The sequence below is a fragment of the Pleurodeles waltl genome, chromosome 12 (assembly GCF_031143425.1).
Source record: "Pleurodeles waltl isolate 20211129_DDA chromosome 12, aPleWal1.hap1.20221129, whole genome shotgun sequence".
Taxonomy (NCBI): domain Eukaryota; kingdom Metazoa; phylum Chordata; class Amphibia; order Caudata; family Salamandridae; genus Pleurodeles; species Pleurodeles waltl.
Genome location: NC_090451.1, coordinates 511,394,937 through 511,418,164, shown reverse-complemented (window position 1 = coordinate 511,418,164; position 23,228 = coordinate 511,394,937). Strand labels below are relative to the sequence as shown.

General features: G+C 43.3%; 1 protein-coding gene across 4 annotated transcripts in view; it reads left to right on the top strand.

The window, feature by feature from the left end:
• The window catches only part of CCDC102A (coiled-coil domain containing 102A), a 272,741-nt gene that overhangs the window by 201,002 nt on the left and 48,511 nt on the right, over positions 1–23,228 (top strand). For all 4 annotated transcript variants that reach the window (XM_069217331.1, XM_069217330.1, XM_069217332.1 and 1 more), the window contains 3 exons: positions 1,528–1,644; positions 6,502–6,711; positions 11,313–11,483. In XM_069217331.1, coding sequence (XP_069073432.1) covers positions 1,528–1,644; positions 6,502–6,711; positions 11,313–11,483 — 498 coding nt within the window. The remainder of the gene's footprint in view (positions 1–1,527; positions 1,645–6,501; positions 6,712–11,312; positions 11,484–23,228) is intronic.

The window sequence follows — 23,228 nt, the reverse complement described above, 5'->3', positions numbered from 1 at the left end:
ATTCTTTTGTGTATAATATGTCTGATTTGTTTTCATTATTTATATTTTAATAATTTGCTTCCAGTTTACATTTTCTTGTAGTGAAGTGTTTGCTCACTCACATTAAGAACTCTTGCCTCCCCCAGAATTCTTCACGATGTTAGCTAGCTACTGTGTGACTCATGCTTCCTCTGTCAGTGAGGTTTCCTGAACAGCCACATGGACATTTGTCCATACCTTCTACAGGTGCGACTGTTTGGATTTGCATCATAGAACGAATGTGCAAGTTTGTTGATCTTTCCTGAGTAACCCCACTGGAAGAAGGTTCATTCTTTTTATTGCCTACCTAAAAGCATGATTATCTTGAGAAGACCTCATGCTGGGTAACAGACATTTTCTGAAAAGTAATAATGTTTCTTCAACACAGATGTATTCAAAATGTTTGCCTTTGGCATACTCCCATCTTAGAAATGTCAGCAAGCCAAACCATTATAGTGCCTGGCAAGCTTTAGTTTTTATAATTTCGAAAATGAGAAACCAAAGCACACTTAGATGATTGAAATATTTCATTGTTGATCAATATTTGAGGATTTGTTGCTTCTACAGGTACACTGTCAAATAGTGAATGTGGAAGACACTTAAAACGAGGAACAGTTGTTAGTAACCACGAACATAACAAGCATTTGCACTGGAATAGGTCTCTCATATTTCAAACAAGTTAATTGTCATCCTTTGACAACAGCGCCCACAAGCAAAAAAAAAAAAAAAAACATGAGTCGAAACTGAGAAAAGACGACTTAAAATAAAATTAAGGTAGCTTTAAAAAATGAAACTTTGCAATTTTGTTTGTTCTGCTGGGTACGTTTTTGCCAGTTCAAGCCTTCTGTTTGCAGGGCTCTTGAAGTTTGAACAAAGCAGTACCTCAATTATGTTGGGAGCAGCAGACGGGCACTAATTAAGTTGAAATTAATTAGTGCTTGATCCCTTCTCCACATCGCGGAACAGAAATTATGCCAAACATGCCTTGACGAATTACGAGGCTATATAGAAGAGTGCCACACAAAACAACAAATGGTAAGCGACAGGCGTGCTCCAAGCCCTTTACTAAATACAACAGTGACTCACATGTGAGACACATGTGCAAGCGCATGCACTCGCAGACTCGACCCTAAAAAGAACACAATTTGCCAAACAGTTCATATAAAATACCAATATGTATGCCCATTCCTGAAAAGACACAACTTCTGACTTGCTTACTTGTAAAGACAAATACAAAACTAGCTCTTTTGTGTTTAAAAAGAACAAACCAATTCAGATGCACTGCCACAACTTGTGTTGGTTTCTTCCTCCTATGTTTTTCTCAGTCTCGTACAATTTCTCCCTCTCACTAATAACATCCTTTTATTCATGCCGCTGAGTCTATTGTTTCTTCGCATTTTTTTCTCCTGCTGCTGTTTTTGGTTGTCCATCTGTCTTGATGTCTATTTTTTATTTGTCTTTTCCCACTCTTTCTTCTATTTATGCCTCTTAGTTTCTTTCTGTTTGTAGTTGAACATACTGAAGGACCTCCACCAGGATGAGCTAGGCCGGATCTCAGAAGACCTTGAAGATGAGCTGGGGGCGCGCTCGAACATGGACAAAAAGCTGGCAGATCTACGGGGTGAGGTAAGGAGCTGGGGTTTGGTCTAAGGTAGGCCGGGTGTGAGTTAAAATATATATAAAATAGATGATATTGAGTTATTTGTTCTGCCGCCTTGTGGGGAGATTGAGGGATTTATTAAAGGAGTTTGAACTTCAGGTTCTATGAGTCCTGACAAATTTTCCATTGCTCTTATTATTCAGGAGTCGTCTCTATGGGCTACTTTTTTATGTCTCTTATTCCCGCATTGCAATTTGTCAGGTGATATCCCATTCTCCTGTAAGGGATATTCCATCCTCCTGTCAGGGGAATATCATTGTGCCCCTGTATGGAAAAAAAGGGGTAAGGCCTATCCTGCCCGTTATAGACAAATTGCCCTTGATGCAGGAGGCAGATTATTTGCTAAAGGTTTACTTTGTCATCTTCAAGATTGGGCATTTCACAATAATCCAATTCCAGCTGAATAGGTGGGTTTTCAGAAGAACTGTAGTACTCTTGATAACATTACGGTTCTGCAAATGTTGATAGAAAATATCCCAAGAGTAGGGGCATGCCTTTGTATTCTGGCTTTATTGAGTTCTCCACAGCGTTCGACATGGTAGACCATGGGATGCAGTGGAGGCCTGTTCGTATTGGAGCAGGGTCAAGCATTCTACTTGCTGATTCCCGGTGATGTGCCCAATCAGCCATAAATAACCCGCTGATGCACGGACACGCAGCAGACGCGTGCAGTAGATGCGCCAATGGCGCAAACAAGACAAGTCCGTCTTCACTTGCCCGTGTCTGGATGGCGCCAGGGGCTGGGAATGCTGCCGGTTTTCACCTTATCCTCAAAGATAGTGCACAGTACTCTCGGTTGGAGTTACTTGAGTTTCATCTCAGTAAGAATGAAAGGGCGTAGTATCCTCAACTTAAAATATAAAACGGTTGAGGGGTGCTCTAATTGTACCTTGCATACTAATTTGACTAATGATCTGGGAGTGCCTGCGTCCACTGTGATAGAGGGGGTGGAGGTCACTGAGCGGGGATTGGACATACAGAAGGAAATTACATGTGTATTTATTCATGCTAATTCCTTTATCAAACACAATTTGGAAGTCTACCATTTGATTCAATCCTTGTGTGTAGAATGTTTGTTCATTACAGGAACTTGGACTAAAGAGGACTCCGGGTCAGATTTTGTGGCAGCGGTCTCTCCAGGGTATGTTATTTCTAGGCCTGACTGTCCCATCCTTAGGTGTGGCGGGTTAGCCACAATATGTAAGAACTCGATTAACTGTACCCTAGAACCAGTGAGCCTTGGCCCACAAGACGCCTGTTAGGTGGCGCGGTTCAGAATAAAACCCAGCACGGAAAACACTTTCTCTGGCCTCTTAATCTGCCACCTTCCTGGCTCTCGATCTCATTTTTTTGCGAGAGTTTTGGAACCTTTTATCGTCGAATCTAACTTTACGACACTGAGCAATTTTTATTTTTATTTCGAAGATAATTCTTGAAAGGAATTAAACGCCTATCACCTAATGACAAACTTCGGATTTACCCAGATGGTTAAATCTCCCACTCATATTGATGGGCATACGTTGGATAGTCTTGGTTGTTGGGGATATTCTCCCTTTAAGTGGGGCTGATCGTTGTCGGTGACATTTAGAATTGCAGTGCAGGTGAGGGTGGCGCAGGTGCAGCGGAAATCAGGATCATATGGAAACTGGAGTAAAACTGCACCAGATGACATGGATATCGCCCTCAAAAAACTCCTTTTTGGGGAATAACCATATGCAGGATCTCACTTCAGAAAACTTAGCAGAATGGGGTAAGTCCATAATAGATAAAGTTGCTCCATTGAAAGCTGAGGTTTGCACTAGAATGAAAGTGTCTGCTGCTTGGTACTTAGGCAGACTCAAAGACCTCACACCACAGTGTCGGAGAAAAGAGCGTAAATGGAGGGTGAATCTGTCATCAACAGTTAAAGAAAAGCATGAAGGGTTATTACTTATTTACAAGCACACTGGTGGATTAGCCAAATCCTCTTTCTATGTTAATAAAATCAGATCTTCAAGTAATTCCCCACATGAACTTTTAAAGGTGGTGAAGGAGCTCTTTAATCATGCTGTCCAACAGCGTGAGGAGAACTCTCAAAGTTCTTGTGATAAAGTTGCAGTTTATTTCCTTTAATCCTTAAGATTTATTCAGATTTCAGCATTTATGAAGCTAGGCCTGTCCCTTGAAAAGTTTTTGCTGACCAGTCTTGACTGCATTTCCACCGGTCTCTTCTCTACAAGTCAAAATCTATCTAATGAATATGAAGCTGGGCTCGCAGGATGATCCTTGTCCTCCCAGAATTCTGCAACTTGCTCCTGATCAGATTGCAGCTTTTATGCAGAAAGTTTTTTACCTGATATTAGAAACAGGAGTGTATCTCAGTCTTTAGAAGGAAGCTATTATCATTTCCCTGCAAAAGAAACCAAATGGGGACCCACAGGACCTCAAAAACCTGTGCCTCATTTCACTGTTGTCCAGTCCTGCAAAAATGTTGGAAACCTATATCAACCAGGAGCTGGTTACATCCATTACCACTCACGATCTCCTGGATCCATCTCAGAATGGTTTCAGAAGTAGCCACAGTATGGAGTCTGCACTTGTTACTGCAGAAGATTCCATTCGCTGCCAGGTTGACCAGAGTGGTGCCGCTATTTTGGTGTGGTGATCATGGATCTTTTGGCAGTATTTGATACTGTATCACCCTCTTGCTTGATCCAACAACTCCATCACGTGGGGGTGAGGGCCACTGCTTTGGACCTTCTCAGCTGTTTCCTTCCAAATAGGGTCCATATAGTTAGCTGTGGAGATTTTATAGCAGAAGCTTTTAATTTTCCCTGTGGGGTCCCGCAGAGTCCTCCTTCAGTCCCATTCTTTTCAATTTGTATGTCTCGTCCTTGCAGAGTTGGTGTGCACGTTCGGTTTCCAAGTGTTATCCTATGCAGATGATACTCAAATTATTGTTTCCATATCGGATCATCTGGAGCTGGTAGCAGATACTTTTAAACAGTTTGGATGAAGCGTTTGGATGAAGGGTAACTTTTTTTAATTGAATGCTTAAAAAATGGAGAACCTAGTTTTCGGAGCTCAGCACACGATGTGATCCGAGCTATGGTGGCCGGAGACCTGCAGTCCTCTGCTATCTTCACTTAAGTTAGTAAAATTCTTGGGGGTTATTTTTTGCAACTCACTTATCTTTGACTCACTGGTCTACGGACCTCTAGTTCTGTTTCTAAATCATCACGATCTCAACGAAAATGTTCTCCTCAATCAGGTGTCAGGGGGCCACCTAAATACTCAATGTATGGGTGTTAAAGAGATTGAAAAGTAGTAGCCAATGGGCTGCTCACCCTTGCAGTCATTACGTCCACTAGATGACCACTTCCTGTGGAGAGTGGACATCACCCTTCCCAGAGTTTCTAATTCACTTTTTGTGTTCACTTCAGGTAGCCCATCCTAGGGGTGTGACTAGCCTGCTAGTGTACTACTTCCCCTGGCTATCTAATTTCCTGTTTCCAAATGGGCCTCGGGCAGGGGGTTGCCTCTCCCAGGTCTGAGGGAAGCCGGTGTTGCATATCAAAGGCATCAGGGTCTTTGAAGCCAGTCGATAGATGGATAGAGAGAGAGAGATAGAATTCTAATTAAAAACAAAAGGTCTTGGTTAACGCTAGACGTAAGTGGGAGCCCAATTGTTAAAGAGAGTCACAAAAGTGCATCCATGGTATATGTCTTTGCATTGGTGCAGATTTGCATATTTCATGAATTCACAAGAATTTACAGACGTAGACCATAAAATAGGACTCCTAGAAAATATTTATTAACTGTATTTGGCACAAGCAAAAATGCATGTGTAGATTTGCTCATGAGAAAATCTGTTGAGTGTTTACAAGTTTGCTTTCCCTCCAATTACTTTTTTTCCCACCCTGGAAGACGTTTTACCTCTGCCATTGTCAGGAGTAAATTTCCAATCTTTCTCAGTATGGGAAAAGATTAGAGAAGAGCTGGCGAAATCCCTTAAAACATGCAAGATAGTAGGTTTTGAGTCTAGGTTGCACAGACTGAAAAGGGCATTCCAAACTTGGAACTTTTGCTTACTGCTACCTCCAGCCCCAGTTTGTAGGTCTGAGGAAAGGTGGCAAAATAAGGAAATACTTGTATTCATGCCTTATTATAGTATTAGCCCTGGCATAATCAGGGAGGCTATCAGATCTTTTATATAATGAGTCTTCTGCCATAATTTGTTATCGCTCTACATGGCACCAAAGGGGCAAGTAGATTTTTTTTTTACAGGACAAGTAGATTTATGAAGCAATCTGTCCCATGGACAAGTAAATATTGTATTAAATTCCACACCCCTGCGGTGGCCTCTCCTTCTTGGTTGTGGTGGCTAAATTGTGGAATTCTTTGCCTGCGCACTTTGCGGCCATGGAGTCTTTCTTCATGTTCTGCAAGCATCTTGAACCCTGGCTCTTCTCTCTTCTGTGATTGTTGATTCTTGGTCTCCATTGGTTGCTTTCCTTGTGTGTATTAGCACTTTGATACCCACTGGTCTACTGCGCTTTATAAATTCCTTTCCATCCAAGATGAGATCCAACCTAAATAAAGGTAAGGGTTGGAAACGAATTGATGCATCACAACAAACATTCAAATGAGCCCTTCCCTGGCCACCTTGACCCCAACTTTTGAGGTTTTTCCCACCTCCCAACAGCACCCTTAGTATGTAGTTTTAAGTCTACCTACTACCAGTCAGAAAAAGAAAAATAACATGCTAGACATGGGTTTTAAGTCTAAGCAGTAATTGCTTGTTTTCCTGCTATGACGCAGCATACCGCTTTCTTCCTGCACAGATGGAGCGGCTTCAAGCAGAGAATGCAGCAGAATGGGGTAAGCGTGAGCGACTAGAAACAGAGAAGTTAAACCTGGAGCGAGAAAACAAGAAACTTCGTGCCCAGATAGAGGACTTGGAGGAGGTGCTGGCCCGGAAACGGCGTCAGACGGCCAGTGCATTGGACACAGATCTGAAGACTATACAGACAGAGCTCTTTGAGAAGAACAAGGTGAGTAGTATCCCATGAAGACCTGCACTTAACACCCTGAGGGCACAGGGAGAAAGGATCACCTGGAGAGCTGGGGAAAGTAGGAAAAAGGGCTGACCTGGTAGACATAAGCCATGACCAGTGAATAAACATACTGGAAGTCAGGCCCTAAGAAGGGAGGGAGGTCTACCTGCCAATAAGGAAGTTTGCAAGTGAGAATTAAAAAGCATTTCACAACTTTGGTATCTTCTGTGTCTGAGTAAAATCATCTGAAAACCTAGAAGATGTAACTCTGCTACTTTAGGATACCTATAATGGTGGATCGCTCTTTGGGTGGGAGTGAGAATTTTGGCTGTTCTTGATTTCACATTGTAAATAACATGACCACTTTGTTCGCCAGGTTGGATCTTTTTTGTTTCACATGCCTGTTGCAATTAGCATTAAAGTTCTATCCTCAATACATTTGGTACCAAATCTCAGCAGACCTGAATATATCATAGAATATATGAAACTTCCAGCCCACAAACCCATCTGAAAATTTACTACCAGGATTCTGATAATTGACACAGGACTGGAATCCAGAATTATAAGAGTGGCCTAAACATATTTTCGGGTAACTCGGTTGTATACCCAACCTATTCCGGGGCTGGAATGCTGATCAGAAATTAATGGTCAAATATCTCCTGATTTTTCGTGATTAAGATCTGAATTTCAAGGTTACATGCACCAGTAGTAACAAAACAGTTGATTCTTTTGGAAGTGAGGATATAGGTTCTAAAGATTAATTTACATACAGGCCTCTAGGAGGACGTATAATTCAATAATCTAGTTATGCACCTAAGGGATAGCCTAAAGGGCATGCCACTTCTTACCTGATCCTGAAAATTTACCATTAAACACAACTCCATATTTGAGTAGGAGGACGGTTACGAGCAAACACTTGTGCAACAGATAGGGTCACGCTGGAAGGAAGGAGTTATGAAATTCATTGTAATGTAAGGCTGCTTATACAAAAAACAGACCTTTGAAAGGGACGGGCAATCCTGTGTGGAGCTTCTGGGTGGCCCAAAAGGAATGCAAAATGTGAGATCACATGAGCCCAGTCATATACCAATCTGGTCACAAGAGCTCCTCTCTCATAATTTCAGTGCAGCCTTTGTACGTTCTTAAACTTTCTCAGTAAACAAAATATCTTCAAGGACAATCGAGGTGATTCAGCTGGTCAGTTTTAAACACTATACGTTTTTCTCTGTTTACACCAGACAGCCAAATGCTATTTTAGCAACTCCTCATTTGTGAGCTAGGTTCAATCAATACATTTTGTGGACATGTTTGTTTTCTAGTCATCAGTACTGCCCAAGAACAAGGCTTTCCCATAAAAGAGCATTTATGACAGGTTGAACCCCCGGGTTCTAAGGCACATAGGGAGGATCTGTACAGGGATTCCTTGAACAGCAAAATTCCTCCAACTTTATCAAGTAGGCCTTACTAAATTGATTTCCCTTCAGTAGAGACACACCCATCTCCTGAAGGTAGGTGTCTATGCAGGCAGTCTTCCAGTGCCTAGTCTTGAGTGGGAGGGCTGCTGGTTCAATATTTGTTTCAATTCACTGTCGTTTGGTGTAGAAATTTTAGATCGGTTGGACCATATAGGCTTATGAAAGTCCCTGAAGTTGCTGAAGACAGGCTGTTGAGCACATAACGCGAGCAGCTTAATTCAACATTAATATGCTATGCCTGCTACCACCTTTAAGTTATTGCGCTGCATAAATCCACCTTGCCATGGCATAGTAGGGTATTACTTGTGTTGTAGAGCTGGGTCTTCCTCCTACACTTTCAAGCCTTCATGAAAGCAGTGATTTAAATGGAACTATATGCGTGCAGTACTAAGGCTTTAGAGTACCTGTTTACTCCTAAGAAGTGCTGGTCTTCTTCCATTAAATGCATTTCAGCAATGCTGGGAGCTGCAGGCACTCTCTCCTTCAAAGTAAAGAAGTTCAAAAACTCAGTACTGGCGTATTTTAAGAACTGTATGATGGTGATTCAAGGGTTGCATTGTCAGGTAATGCTATGCAAAGAATAACAAAATTATGACTTTTTCAAGGGCGGTATTGTTCTCTAAAGCAGGGGTCTCCAACTTTATTATTAGTAAGAGCTACTTGTGTTCAATGGAAATCATCACAAGCTACTAATACTATTATTGTAGTATTAAACTTGTCACCACATCAGACAAGATTACATTAGTGGGTACCCTATGCAAGATTAGCATCAGTTATCACCTCAGTACATCCGACAGTGTTGGCAGCAGTTATATACAAGTGGATTTGTCAATTTGGGATACCTTTAAATGGGTAATACCTAAAAGTCATAGCATCATAGTAAGTCTCACCAACTCCAAATAATTTATCTCTGAAATTCCAGTTTTACATTTTTCAAGTTCAACAATTTTTGTTCCCCAAACATCAGCCTAGCAGTTCAAAAGATACATATGTTTTGTCTTGAATATACACTTTTCAAATCTGATACACATTATTTCAGACAAGCAAAAGCTTTTAATTTAGTGAACTCGAGTGCACGCATGAGAGCTACTTAAAGGTACCTGGAGAGCTATCAGTAGCTCATGAACTACTTGTTGGAGAAGCCTGCTCTAGAGGTTTGAATTCCAGTGGCTCTCTTTATCAGCAAGAGTGGGTAAATTAATTTGTGGAGAGCTCTCTGGGAAGAGATGTTAACATGTCAGGGAACTGGAATTCATTCACAAAGTGCTGTCTACATCTTAAAGCTTTCTGGGTCTAAACAAGTTATCATGGTTGTACCGAAGAAAATGCTGAGTCTTTGCCTAGATTATTACACAGTAATGAAAGCGAACACAAGAGAGAGTGAGAAGCGGAGAATGCCTGCTTAACTTCCTAAAACTAAATCATAATCAAAACAACGAAAGCAGGTATATTATTTTTTCATTGATATATGAAACCTGTTTCTGTGTTCCCTAAAGACTCTTTTTAGCTTTGTAAAAGACCCCTCACCCACCAACCTAGTTGGTGGCATGCTTCATCATACGGGTCCCACTCGGGTTCCTAGCGCCTCCGGGGTGTGCTTCCACAGGCCATTACATGAACACAAGAGTCTTTTGCTTGACACAGAAGTGATGAAAACAGCTTCGGTTTTAGAAAGTAGTTTATTGTAACAAAATGAGCAGCCAAATGTCCCAAAAAAGCATTATGGACTGCTTACTCCCCTCTGATCCACAGATGACCTGTCTGAATTGGTGCTATCCAACACACAGCCTGTGTGATATGTGGTTCTTCTGCAACTACTTGAACAGGCAAAGAGTATAATGTAGCGGTCCCTGTGGTGAGCTGGAGTCCAGAGAGTGACATTGGTGATTAGGGCCATGTGGTGCAGGATGTATTTTTGCGCATTGAAACAACCAAACCTTGGCTTTGACCTGCGACAGTGCGCTGGTTACCAGATCCATCAGGAACCTGTATTGCTCCTCTCTGGCTCTCTTCGAAGCTGAAGTCTAGCAAAATATGAGCATGGTCTCTCTTCAACTGAAATACTGTGTGTTTCTTCATCTACAGTCGTGCCCTTGTTGATAAAAAAAAAAAATAACAAAAGAAGGGCAGGATGGACTTCTTTCCTCTTTCTGAGATCGAATCATGTTGGAAATGCTCTGAGACCAGCAACATGCGAACCAAAATACAGTACTCAAGGTCTCCCCTCAGACTAAAGAAAATAACACAGATGTGTACATGCTGGCCGAGGGGCTGCTGGGGGAGAGGCTTAATCCATACAACAAACAACCGACCTCCAGAATTACAGAAAAGAGCTTAAATCAGGAACCACTTATTACACAGGTTCTTTCAAAGGGCTCTTGTATTACACCTGAGATACTGAAAGCAGTCACAGTTCCCACAGAGATCCCTGGTAAAACCTCCTTAAGTGCAGCTGGCGGTGGTGGTGGATGACTTTCTTTGAGGGATTGCAAATTCCTTAGTTTCCCTGCTCAGGTCATTAGGAAAGAGCAGAATATTTAATAATGGAGGCATCCTGTGGTCCCCAGCCAGACAGAGAGTAATACTTAAAGAACAGGCCTTTATGTTTTCCCAAACTGAGGCGACGCATGACGTACTTGAGTTGGTGAAGAAAAGGGATGCCAAGTCTGAGACTCCAGACTCCTGAGGGTTTCCTAACCATTGAACTTCTGTGGTGAGTTCCCATTATGTTGTTTACCATGAGCTCTGCTGATCACGTCAGTGGGGGTGGGAAAGCAAGAGCGGAGATGGGGTGAATTATTTTTCTGCCAAAGTCTTAACTTTTTAGATATATTTTTTTAACCCCGCTACTCCTTCCGCCTTATCATGTTCCCTGCACCAACAGCATCAGAGGATTTTGATCTAAATTCATTAAGCCGCGTGTGATATTATATGTCTGTGACTGGTGTTTCCTGATGGAGATGGCCGAATGCTGTTGAAACTGCATAAAAACTTAATACAAGTCTCACCACAGTTTGAGGAGCATTAATATGTTCATCCTTTAAAAAGAAAGAATAAAACATTCTCAGTCACTCAGAGCGTTAGCGCCTGGAAGTGGTTTTAACCCTTTTTTCTGGTCCCTAGGAGCTGGCAGATTTGCGGCACATCCATTCCAAGGTAAAAAAGCAATACCAGGAGAAGATGGCAGAACTAGCGCATGCCAACCGCCGCGTGGAGCAGCACGAGGGGGAGGTGAAGAAGCTGCGGATGAGGGTGGAGGAGTTAAAGAAGGAGTTGGGACAGGCCGAGGATGAGGTAAGTGCTGATGCATCAGCAAGTGTGGAGACAAAGGCATCAAGGTGTGAGAATTGCAAAAATGTATTCTAAGATGAGACTACAGGGTTTCCCACGTGTAAACATTTCTGTGAGAAATGCAAAGATGTACATATATGACAATATGGCCAAGTTGACTCATTCGAAACTCCTAAGCCACGCGTTCAAAATGGGATCCCTCGAGGTTCTATCACTGCCTTAGTAATTTTCCGTCTTTGCACGGAGCTCTGTGGTTCAACAGGCTAAGCAATATGTCGCTCCTCACTAGCTCAGTCACAATGTACAATATCCTTGGTGTGATTACTGCTGATGTGCACCAGATAAGTCCCCGCTTGCTCATCATCCAATCATGGATGTTCACAGTTTATCTTAAGCTGAGCCTCACGAGAACAGAACGATTCTTATCAGTTGCGGTGGCTCCTGTTTCACATCAACACTGTGCACCTTTGGGGGGTTTCCCACATACTCTTCTCCAATACTTAGTAACTGTGGTTGTACTTTGATCCCTGACTCTTACTCCAAGGGCATGTTGAAAAGAAATCTAAGAAAATAAACCCTTCTCTGGTCATAACAGTACACCCTTTGCGGACTCCTCCTCTTTACCCCTTGGTACAGCGTCCCCTTCCTTGGGAACTATGCTTGCACTGCACACATCTCCATAAATGCATTCATACATAACTCTTTAATGAGACCTGAGAGTTTTTTAGTTTCTTGTTGTGTTTAACGAACGACACAAGGGTTGTGCTATTTCAAATCAAACATGACCAAAGGGATCAGAAGCATTATCCACATTTGGGATCTGTTACCTGACCTCCTGCTGTCTGGTTATCCAATTGCACATTTAACAAGTACTGAAGAAGCCACATAGTCTTTATTTTCTTTTTAACATGATGTATACAAAGCGGCTACATAGCTTTGTGGTATTGTATTCACATGTTAGTACATTATTACTTCGTGGAAATCCATCCAACTCGAGAGAAAAAGTTCGGACAAATAATGCTGCAAAACATGAGATACTTCTGCATCCTCCATACTGTTTTAACGTGTTGGACCATTGCACACAGATCACGCATGACATGACCAAGGCCATAAAATAGTAAGACGTGTGCAGCTCACCACCCCATTTGTACAGTGGACGAGACTGAAACATAAAATATAGTGTTTCACTATGATAATTGTTCCAGAACTTGGTGTAATGCAGGAATGTTCAATGAGGTCCAGGAAGGCAGGATCCGCGCCGGATTTTAAACTTGTGCAGGTAAGTGAAATGTACATACTCTGTCTGCATAGAGCTTGATTACATATCAAGTGATAATTCTGAAGATCTGGTGTGATCCAGCTGTCCCACAACTCTCTTGGACCCTGGTGTATCCCCAGAGATAGATTTATCTGGTAGTTTTAAACAGCCTGAGACAGCGCAGCATCCTTCAAAGCGTTGCTTCCAACGAAACATTAATAACTGTACATTCGCTCTCCGACCCTTATCTTTCCCAGTGAGGAAAAAACCCTGATTAACTCAAACTGAAACACAATTACAACCATTGATCTAAAACAAAAAAAAACGGAATACCTTGCAGCTGAGCATGAGCGTGGGAGAACGGCACAGTGGCCTTTTTGCACCACATCGAGGCACTTGTACGTTAGTACTCCAACATCATACCCGCTGGAGAGATGCTGCTGTAAAGTCTACGCGTGTCGAAGCAAGATATCGATTCAATTCAAAGACATGATCTGTGTTTTGCGTGCATCAGATCTCTTGCCTTTCTAGTTTTTTTAAATGTATCAAATGTTTGTAAGTAAAAATGAAGACCAATTATTAATATGAGTGTTGTTTAAATCAGTTGATTGTATAGAGTAGACCCCTGAGGGATCCTTTTGTTTTGGATTGCATTGAGCCGGACTCAACCCCATGGGTCTTTAAATAGGCTTTGCACCACTTTTTGGTTGCAGAATGTGGGAAGTGCAGCAAGTAAATCTATGATAGTTTATTGATGCAAAGGCCAATCACTCTTTACCTGTAACAATAGCTTTGCACCTTTGTTTTGGGTGCTGGGAGGTTAATAACCAGAGTATGATGCTCAGGTGTGTATATTTTATCCATACACTTAGATTACCTCACAGAAGGAATGATTTCAGGGAAATATACACTTAGCAGTGACTCCGAGGTGTGGGCGTTGTGGGCTATCAGACGAAATTGCAATGCGTCATTCAAAATGCCTATAACAGATACCCAGGGGAGGTCAATTTCAGTGTTTTATATCAATATAAAATGTGTGCCAAGGCCTTTGACGGGACAATTTATGACTAATCTCAAGACGAGAGCTTCCGTGAGGAGAAGATGGAATAGTTTCCGGTAGATCCTTCCCCTTCGCTTTAATGAGCACTGTGCGGAAGATAGGAGAGGGCAGAAAAATATTTTACAAGCATAATATCATTATTGACTAATTCCACGTGGCATTAAACATTATCAAAGAGGTAGGTATAGGCAGGGGGGTATAGAGCCAAAGTGGAAGAGAGCTTGTTGGCATATTAAAGAAGTATCAAACACCAAACACAAGCGTACATAGTGTTCAGTGCTGCCTCAGGGTTACTTAATGCATAAGAGGCATAATGAATTTGATTAAGAACGCTAACCACATTTCTAATGCTTAAGCCAGGAACTGTGCAAAGTTTCGTCCCTCTAAGCAAAATTGTAATAAGTGTTGGAGACCTTCCAGTTTCAGGCAAAACGGTCATTTGGGCACATTTTCTTGTAATTTTGTGCTACCTTGATTCACTTTTTGAACCGCAGATCAAAACTCTAAAATGATGCCAGAGTGGCCTACTTCCTCGGTGAAGTGTGCACATTATGAAAGGGGGCTAAGCTACCACGTAAGAACAGAAAGGAACCACAGATTTCCCAGCAAGTGGTAAGGAAGCAAAAAAACTCTCCTACAGTTTTCTTTAGGTGCCCAGATCGAATAAGTGCAGACTTTCAGAGTATTTTTGTCCCAACTTGTGGCCTATTCTCCTGCCTCTAATTTTAAGCCATCTCACCATTGGGTCGAGCCTATCTACTAATCAAACAGCTTACTAAAATGTATTCAATTTTTCTAAATGTTCCTATATTTGTTTTTATCTATTAATGATGTTCTTAAATTCATTATTTAATCTTTGTAAATGAAGACCTAATGTCTGAAAATGTTTTGTCATTAACTGAATAAATAAAGGATATCCGCTTTGATGTTGTTATAATCGGTTTCAAGCAACGATGCTGTTCAATGCCCTTTTATTGTGGTCGGCCTATAGGGGCTTTCAGGTCACAAATAACAATAATCTGATTTTTTGACAGCAATATTTGATTTTGTATTTATAACTCGTAGCCTGAAGAAATGATTTTAACTTCGAGGCCTTCAGCATCTGTGCTGCCTTGGAAAAGTATGGAGTGTATAAATGTTCTTACAGTTTATATATTTGTGCACCATAACAACTGATTTCCATGGGTTACAAATACAAAGTAATATTCTTTTTTCAGTTATAAAGAAGTAATAGATTACACCCCTGTAGGCTACTTCATGGGCAACCCACTAGAACAAGCAGGGCATTCTTGCTTACCCTTTCTACACTGGATTCTTCAAACTTTCACAAGAGGAACACACCAAGCCACGGAACCACTTTGGGCATATCACTCCCGAACCCAAATACACCCCCCATACAACATGCGCGGCACACTCACATACCACATGGATGTCATACTGTTCTCACTTTGATGTTTTGTGAGAGTACTTTTAAGGTTCTAATCTATTTACTGGCAGCATCAAACAAGCAAGATCATAACAATGTTGTCAATCCCTGACATGAGGCCTAATTCGAACATCCAGTCACCAGCTCCTACAAGCCAAGAGATTGACTAGTCAAAAATTCCACCACAACAGGCTTTGAATAAACAATTTCTAGGTTTTGAACTGTAGGCCAACATCGCACCTCAAACTGACCACAAGGAGAGAGAAGACGGCAAAGAGACAACAATAAAAAAAGAAAAAAATAGCATCACAGTTCCACACGTCCAACCCAAAATGAATCTCTAAGGAGGAATCCCCCAGGCCTGCATAAATGCAGTATGTTCAGTTTGCCGTCCTCTGAGAACCCACAGAAAAGTCCAACACATATCCACTCTATCACTTTTAAAGTCAAACCGGACCCTTGTCTCCTTCTTCTTAGAAATACTTTTGTTGATGTAACCTGCGAGAAAAGATACCTGTTTTCTAAATGCACCAGCCTCGTACTGGCAGGGTAGCTTATCTGTGACATCCTTTGGTTGCAATCATTTTCTTAATGATCACCAGCACCTTCTTCCTGTGCAAGGTGTTGGGATTTAAAACCATGGAAAACAAAAATGAGTTCTCCCCATCATCACATTTTTGTTCTGCACACTTGCATGGAGATTCCGCTCGCTTAATTCTTTCAAATTAACTAACCCAATCACTGTGCCGCCAGTGTTATCTCCAGATTGCAATGGTTAGGCGACAGTCAAAAAGCCTTCAGCACCATATGTTGCTGGTCATCTTACCTAATCTCCAGATTTTCAGAAAAGGCCATCTTCACACTCGCAACAAGAGAACTCTACAGTATGTCTCCCATAACTCCCAGCAATCGCATATAATTACCCCTGCTCATTTTGTCCAATTGTTCCAGACTATCTTCCTTCTTCACTGAGGCATGTTCAGCATTTTTCTGGAAGCCATCCAGTTCCTGTACTCCTCTAGTGGTCTCCGTTACCTTGTTCTCCAGATTTCCTGAATACATCCCCTTGTTCTTTCAGCTTCCTCTCAGCAGTAAGCACTCCTGTCTTGCAACTTCAGCTTGACTCCGTGCACTGCTGCTCCTGCAGTACCTTTTGCCTTATGTACATCAGAACGCAAGTGAAGCTGGTTTTGCATGCCAAGCATCAGTTCTTCTTACTCCAGGTAATCCAGAGTTTGGCGCCTCATAGAGCCCCGAGAGGGTACACTGTGCAAGCTTTAAAAAAAAAAAAAAAAAACTTTTGCAGGGCGAATCTTTTCTGGATTAACATGCTGTGCATTATTCCACCATCTAGAGGTTAGGTCTGGAATTCTCCTCTTGTAGTAGTCTCTTTTCTCTCTTTTTTTTTTTATTTTTTTTTTTAGATTGGGCGTCGACTGTCTTTACCATTTGATGCTTAGTCCAGCCTCTCCTGGTGTCAGACTCGCTCCCCGGTAGCCTCTGCGCGTGGTCATCATCTTCAGATTCTTTTTTCCACCGTTGGGTCTGGAAGCATCTCTGAAAACTCTCCAATCACAGAAGGGAACAAGAAAGTGAACAAGGCATCGTTGAGGACAATCTAAAGGTCTAGAGAAAATATTACAGCAAAAGGCAGAGTCTCATCAAATGACTTCACCAAATTCCACTAACAGTCCCCTAACGATGTGAAACGCATGACGAGCGAAGGTCAGAGAATGTGTGGACAGAGGGCACCCTGCTCTGCGTTAGATGGAGAACACATCTTTCTATTTCTGCTGGGAGTGCCACATCAAGTTTGCCCAGATGGACAACCACCATCTGTGTAGAGTTCAAACCAAAAACACTGAGGGCACAAGAGAAGCAAAGGCAGGCACACTACGCCATGCAGGGGCAGAAGAAAACACCATCATTAAGACACTTCATAATTTCAAGCAAGGAGGAGGACAGCGCCGCAGAAGAGAGAGAGGGCCAGGATGCCAAAAAAGAAGTCATTGTCATCAAGCGGGAGCACAAAAAGCCAAAAGAATAAGCATGCACATGTACCGCAGAAAAAACGGGGGGTGGGTGAGCCAAGAACTTCGGCCTCTAGATCACGTAAGACTGTTTCAGTATGGAAAATCTCACAGACCGAAGGTAAGTCAAGGTTGAAAGAGCCCCACTGGTTCAAAATCAAGGACACCGTGGGTGGCCAAGCCTCTGAGAAGGCACCAGTGTCGCAAGATGATCAAGGTCGAGAAAAAGGCCAGACACTGGCAGCTGAAACTTCAATGCCGAAGAAAAGGTCGGTGAACACACTCAAACGCCGAAGATCATGCCTTCAAAATCAGGTGCAAGAAAAGACAGCTCTAAGCCAAAATGGCTGCAATCCTTCAAACAACAAAGGACTTTGACGCCTCCCTCCAGGGGTTCCGCATACCCTCAAAACCTTTGAAAGAAATTGTGCAGGAGGAGAACCACTCAGAGGAATTGGAACCCCCAATGACACCAGAGCCAAAGGAGGAGGAAGAACAGGAACCCCTCTATGAAGAGGAGGACCTAGAGTCACTGGGTCTGTTCCAGGACATCGAGGGGTTGGAAGGTATTGAAGAGCAATGGTAAGACCTTGATGCAGATTCTCCCAAAGGGGTGTGGGTATGTATCCATCGAGGCCTTCTCCCCGATGACATCACCATATGCAATTGTGAAAAGGGAAGCAGAATGGTACGGGGTTCAGTTGAAGGAAGAAAAGTCGCAGACATCTTTTCTGCTAGGCCCTCTTACCCTCACAAAGCAAGATCCTTTACTTACCAGTATTTCTGAGCATCTTGGATTAGGGGAGAAAGGCTTTTAAGGAACCAGCAACCTGCAGGACAGTGACACCCCAGGTTGAAAAGAAATACAAACATTAATCGAAGGACCTTGCATACATTCTGGGCACTGCAGTGACAGACTTCATCATTGTGGCCCCTGCCAGAAAAAGAGCTGATGTGCCAAATCCTGCTGAACTACCCCATATAAAGAAAGCAAAATGATAGAAATGGTGGGCAGAAAGTTTGAGAGGGGAGCTGCATTACAATGGTGCATCACAGACTCAAATTCCCAGCTTAATAGTTATGCCCATCAACACTGGGAGTAGATGGCCGAATGAATGCTGCATATGCCAGCACAGTACCAGAAGAGAGTAAGCGCCCTTGCCGAAGAGGGAAAGAACATAGCACACACGCTTAAAATCAGCACTCGATGCTGCTGACACAGCGAGTAGGTAGCTGGTGGCAGAAACAACCTTAAGGAGGACCTCATGGCTGCGAGTCCCAGATTTAAAAAGGAGGTTCAGGCCAACATCATCAACACCCCTTTTAATACGGAACACCTGTTTTGAAGCGCACTAGTTGACACACTCCAACAATTAAAAAAGGACAACGACACTGATGTGGGCTTTAGAATTTAGAGGACAGCAGAGAAAGGCAGTCACCCCCACTAGAAGACTGATGGGAAGAGGAGTCTTCCAAGCTGCTGCAACTCAACACGCCTTGAGGCACAACAGTGGCAATGCCAGGTGCCACAGAGGCAGCCCTTTCATGGACAACCAAGAGGGCAGGGCCAGCCATCCAGAAGGGTGGCAGCAGCAGGCATGTGACTCACAAAAGCCCTGCCCACACAACACCTGTGGGTTGAAGAATGAGAGCCTTCCTTCAGGAGTGGAGGAAGTTCACATCAGACAAATGGATACCCAATATCATCAGACACAACTATTACATAGAACTGGTAAAACATCAGCCAAGACGGGGCCTAAAGAACCACCCATACAATGAAAGAAAAATATCTTCACCAGGAAGTGGAAGAATTGCTAAAAAAAGAAGAAAAAAACGCAATAGAGAAAGTGCCCCTGAAGGAGATCAACCAGGAAATCTTCTCAACATATTTTCTAGTACCAAAACCAGACAAATCACTGCGGGCCCTGCTAGACCTCCGCTTCCTAAAGAAGTTCATAGAAGCAAAGAAGTTTAAAATGACATGCCCTACAAGAGGTTGTCCCTCAACTCTAGTAGGAGGATTACTTGGCAAACATAACCCTAAAGGACACCTATCCGCACATCCCAATGAACCACAGGCACAAGAAGTTTCTATGGTTCACGACAAACAAGGCAGACTATCAAAACAGTGATGACGACACTCCACAGACTGGAGTTCTCCATAAACACGGTAAAACCTTCACACACACACACACACACCTCCCCCCCACCCTTCAGCCCCGCCAGAAGAAGAGAAGCTCTTCGTGGGAGCAAGAATCAATGCAAACCAAGCAAGGGCATACCCATGCGAAAAAGAGAGTACTGCCAATAGTGCAAGAAGCTCGCCGCTGCTGAAGGGTCAGTCTCTGACAGTGAGGACTGTGGGGAGGTTGCTGGGAATGATGGCTTCCTGTATACCACTAATCCTGCATGCGAGGCTACACATGAGACCAATCTCGGAATGGGTTCAAAGTCAAAGTGGGGAAGATCTTGTTGTCATGCAAAGAGTACAGGAGGAACTGTGGTGGAACAGGGTGTATATAACAGTAGTAGGAAAACCCTTCATGCTACCAACTCAACAGTGACCATCACCACGGATGCCTCACACATGATTGGGAGCTCATATGGGGAAGCTCAACATCAGAGGAGTCTGGAAATCAGAAAAAGCGGTACAACACATAAACTTACTAGTTCTCCAGCATTGGATCTTTCATAGATTCACATGCTTGAATCATCCCCGTCGTCGAGGTGGGAGCCTCACGGTAAATTTAAATATATAAAAAGCAGTAAGTCAGTAAAAATAAAACCAGTAGGCCCAAGTAGGCCTCATAAGGTATTTTACAGTCTATCCACTTTGTTTTGTGAAAAGACCCAAACTTGAGTATCAACCAATCAGGATTCAGCCCCTCCCAAACACTCCCAACAGAGGCTGAATTCCCTCAGATTTTCTACCGCACGTCGTGTGAAGGGAGTCTCCCTGAGCTCTGCTCAGTTTTTTTCCTATTTTCTGACTGAAGATTGTTTTTTCTCTCAGGAAACTAGTTACAACTTTACTATGTCTGAAAAGGCAAAGAAGGGTCTGTTCAGAGACTGTGACAACTGTGGGAAGAAGAGACTACATATTGATGACCCCCACAAGAAGTGTATTTACTGCCTTCATCCAGACCATAAGGTGAGAGACTGCAAAATCTGTCGCACCTTTAGTCAAAAAACCCTCAAAGACCGAGAGGGTAGACTTCTCTTATGGCTGCAAAAACAGAAAGCCTTAGAGCATCCTTCATCAGACAGCGAAGAGTCACCACAAACTTCTCGCCCTCAGAAAAGAACAGGTGAGAGAGATAGAGGTGCGGATGAACCACCAAGAAAAATGCACAAAAAGACTAAACAAGTCTTAACTGAAGAGGCAGTTAAACATGGACCAAAAAAGGTTCATTCAGAACCTACTACGCCGTTACACCGGAAAAGCACCTCAAAGAAACCATCCCTGTCTCTGTCACCACAAAAAGAGTCAGAAAAACTCTTTTTGGTGAAAAAACAACCGTCGACGACCGCCCCGTCGACGACAGTGTCGACGGTAACAGCGACCACGGTATCGTCGACGTTCACAACACCATCCTCACCGATGATTATGACGTCGTCGCCTTTGTCTTCGACGACGATTATTACTGCAAAAATCTTCAAAAGAGCTTCGTCGGCAACTACATCGTCGACAGCGGAGGCCTCCTGGGTTCACAAATCATCCAGGGCACTCCCATCTACGCAAACTACGTCGGCGAAGCGACCGTCGTCGCTAAAATACCCGTCGACGAAGGGACCGTCGACTAAGGAAAAGACGCAGTCATGGACGGAAGCGTCGACGAGAGACCCGTCGACGACAGTACCGTCGACGAGGGAGCCGTCGACGAGGGAGCCGTCGACGAGGGAACCGTCGACGAGGGAACCGTCGACGATGGATCCTACGATCACCACAGCATTAACAGTTTACAAACCTTTGGACATTTCACCAGCTCATTCCTCATACCATCATGAGGACTCCACCAGATTCTTACCCCTTTCCCTTATTAATATAGGGGACAAGCCATCTGACATTTTGCCGATGCATACATCACCAAGTAAGGTGCTGCCATACCCACCGCAACATCTTTTAGACGATGAGGATGATGATGTTCAAGTCATGTTTGGGGCAGCTAGTAGCCCGTCCCAACTAAATGTCAAATGTCAAGAGTTTGATGAAGAAGAGGATCAACATTACCAGCATAGTTATGCTTCAACATCTTATCCACAGGCAAACCAACCATCGCCTCTAGCTATGCCTAGCACATTAGTGACAGATTTACAACATATGTTGAAGGACTACTATAAAAGGTTCCCACCGTCAACTCAGTCCACGCCACCTAGACCTCAGAGTTACCAGCAAGCTCAAACTACTAATGTTTCCGAAACGCCACAGGCTAGTAGACCTGTAACTAGCCAAGCTCCGGAAGCTTACCTCTCGTCGGACGACGAAAGGGAAGAGGGCGAGCTAGCAGATTCAGCGGCTAGTGAATGGGACGACTATCTCGTTCCCACACCATCTCCACCTCCAGCAGCTCCAGTGGATTCTCCTCCAGAAGACATAGGAGGTTTCCATAATATCATAGAGAGAGCGGCGAAACGTTTTGGTCTGGAAATTGTTTCCCATGAAACTGAGTGTTTTTTGTATGACTTTAAAGAGCCATCAAAGAGATCTGTAAGAGCCATACCTATTGTGGATTTCTTGTGGCAGGAGGGTTTGAAGGCAATGAAAAACCCGGCAACAGTGCCTTCACAAATGCCAAGGCTAGAGAAAAAATACAAGGCCCCAGATGATTCTCCGGCCTGTTTAGTCTCACAACCGAAACCTGACTCGGTTATATCACAGGCGGCTCAACGACGATCCAAAAACCCCTCTACACCTATTGCGTCTCCCCCAGACAAAGAGGGAAGGAGACTAGACAATATCGGTAAGAAATTCTCCTCGGTTGCTGCAGTAACGGTCAAGGCGGCAAATTCCCTCGCCATCCTGGGAAGGTACGATCGGCAGATGTGGGCAGACATGTCCGTTTTTGTAGATTCACTGCCAGAAGATATCAAGGTGGAAGCTAAAAAGGTCTTGCAGGAGGGAGAAAGGGTTTCCGCAGAGATAATAGACAGTGCAATAGATATTTCCCTCACTGGCTTTCGACAATTAGCTGGAGCAGCAGTCCTACGCAGACAAGGGTGGCTTAAGGCTACTTCATTCAGACCAGAAGTCCAGACTCGTGTTCTCGACATGCCCTTCGATGGAGAGAGTTTGTTTGGCAAACATGTCGATGATATGCTGCAGGCTATCAAGACGGATACCGATACGGCAAAATCCCTAGGTACCCTGCAATATAAAAAACTACCTTTTCGTGGAGCAAGGGGTAGAGGTAATTACTCCTTTCGAGGTGGATACCAACAATACAGGTCACAATATACATCTTCCTCCACAGGACCAGGACATCAGCACCATCAACAACAGCAGCATTATCGATTACCACCAGCCGCAGCTTACAAACATCCGGCTAGAGGAAGAGGAGCTGCCCGAGCAAGAGATACAGGCAGAAAGCAATGACCAGCGGATAATCTCAACACCTCCCCAATCAATATTGAAGGTCGGAGGTCGCATCAATTCTTATTTCCCCAAGTGGAAGGCTATAACATCGGACAGATGGGTACTAGATGTGGTGACCAGAGGTCATACTCTGGAATTCATCCAAACACCACCGAGTGTCCCTCCATCGGGTACACCGCCTCTGAGGTTGAGCCAACTTCTCAGGGAAATAAGGATAATGCTAACAAAAGGAGCAATAGAACCAGTCCCTTTATCTCAAAGGAACAAGGGTTTCTATTCCCGGTTTTTCCTTCTCAAGAAACCCTCAGGAGACTGGCGCCCCATCCTGGACTTGAGAGCACTAAACAAGTTTCTAAAGAAACAATCGTTCAGGATGGTAAC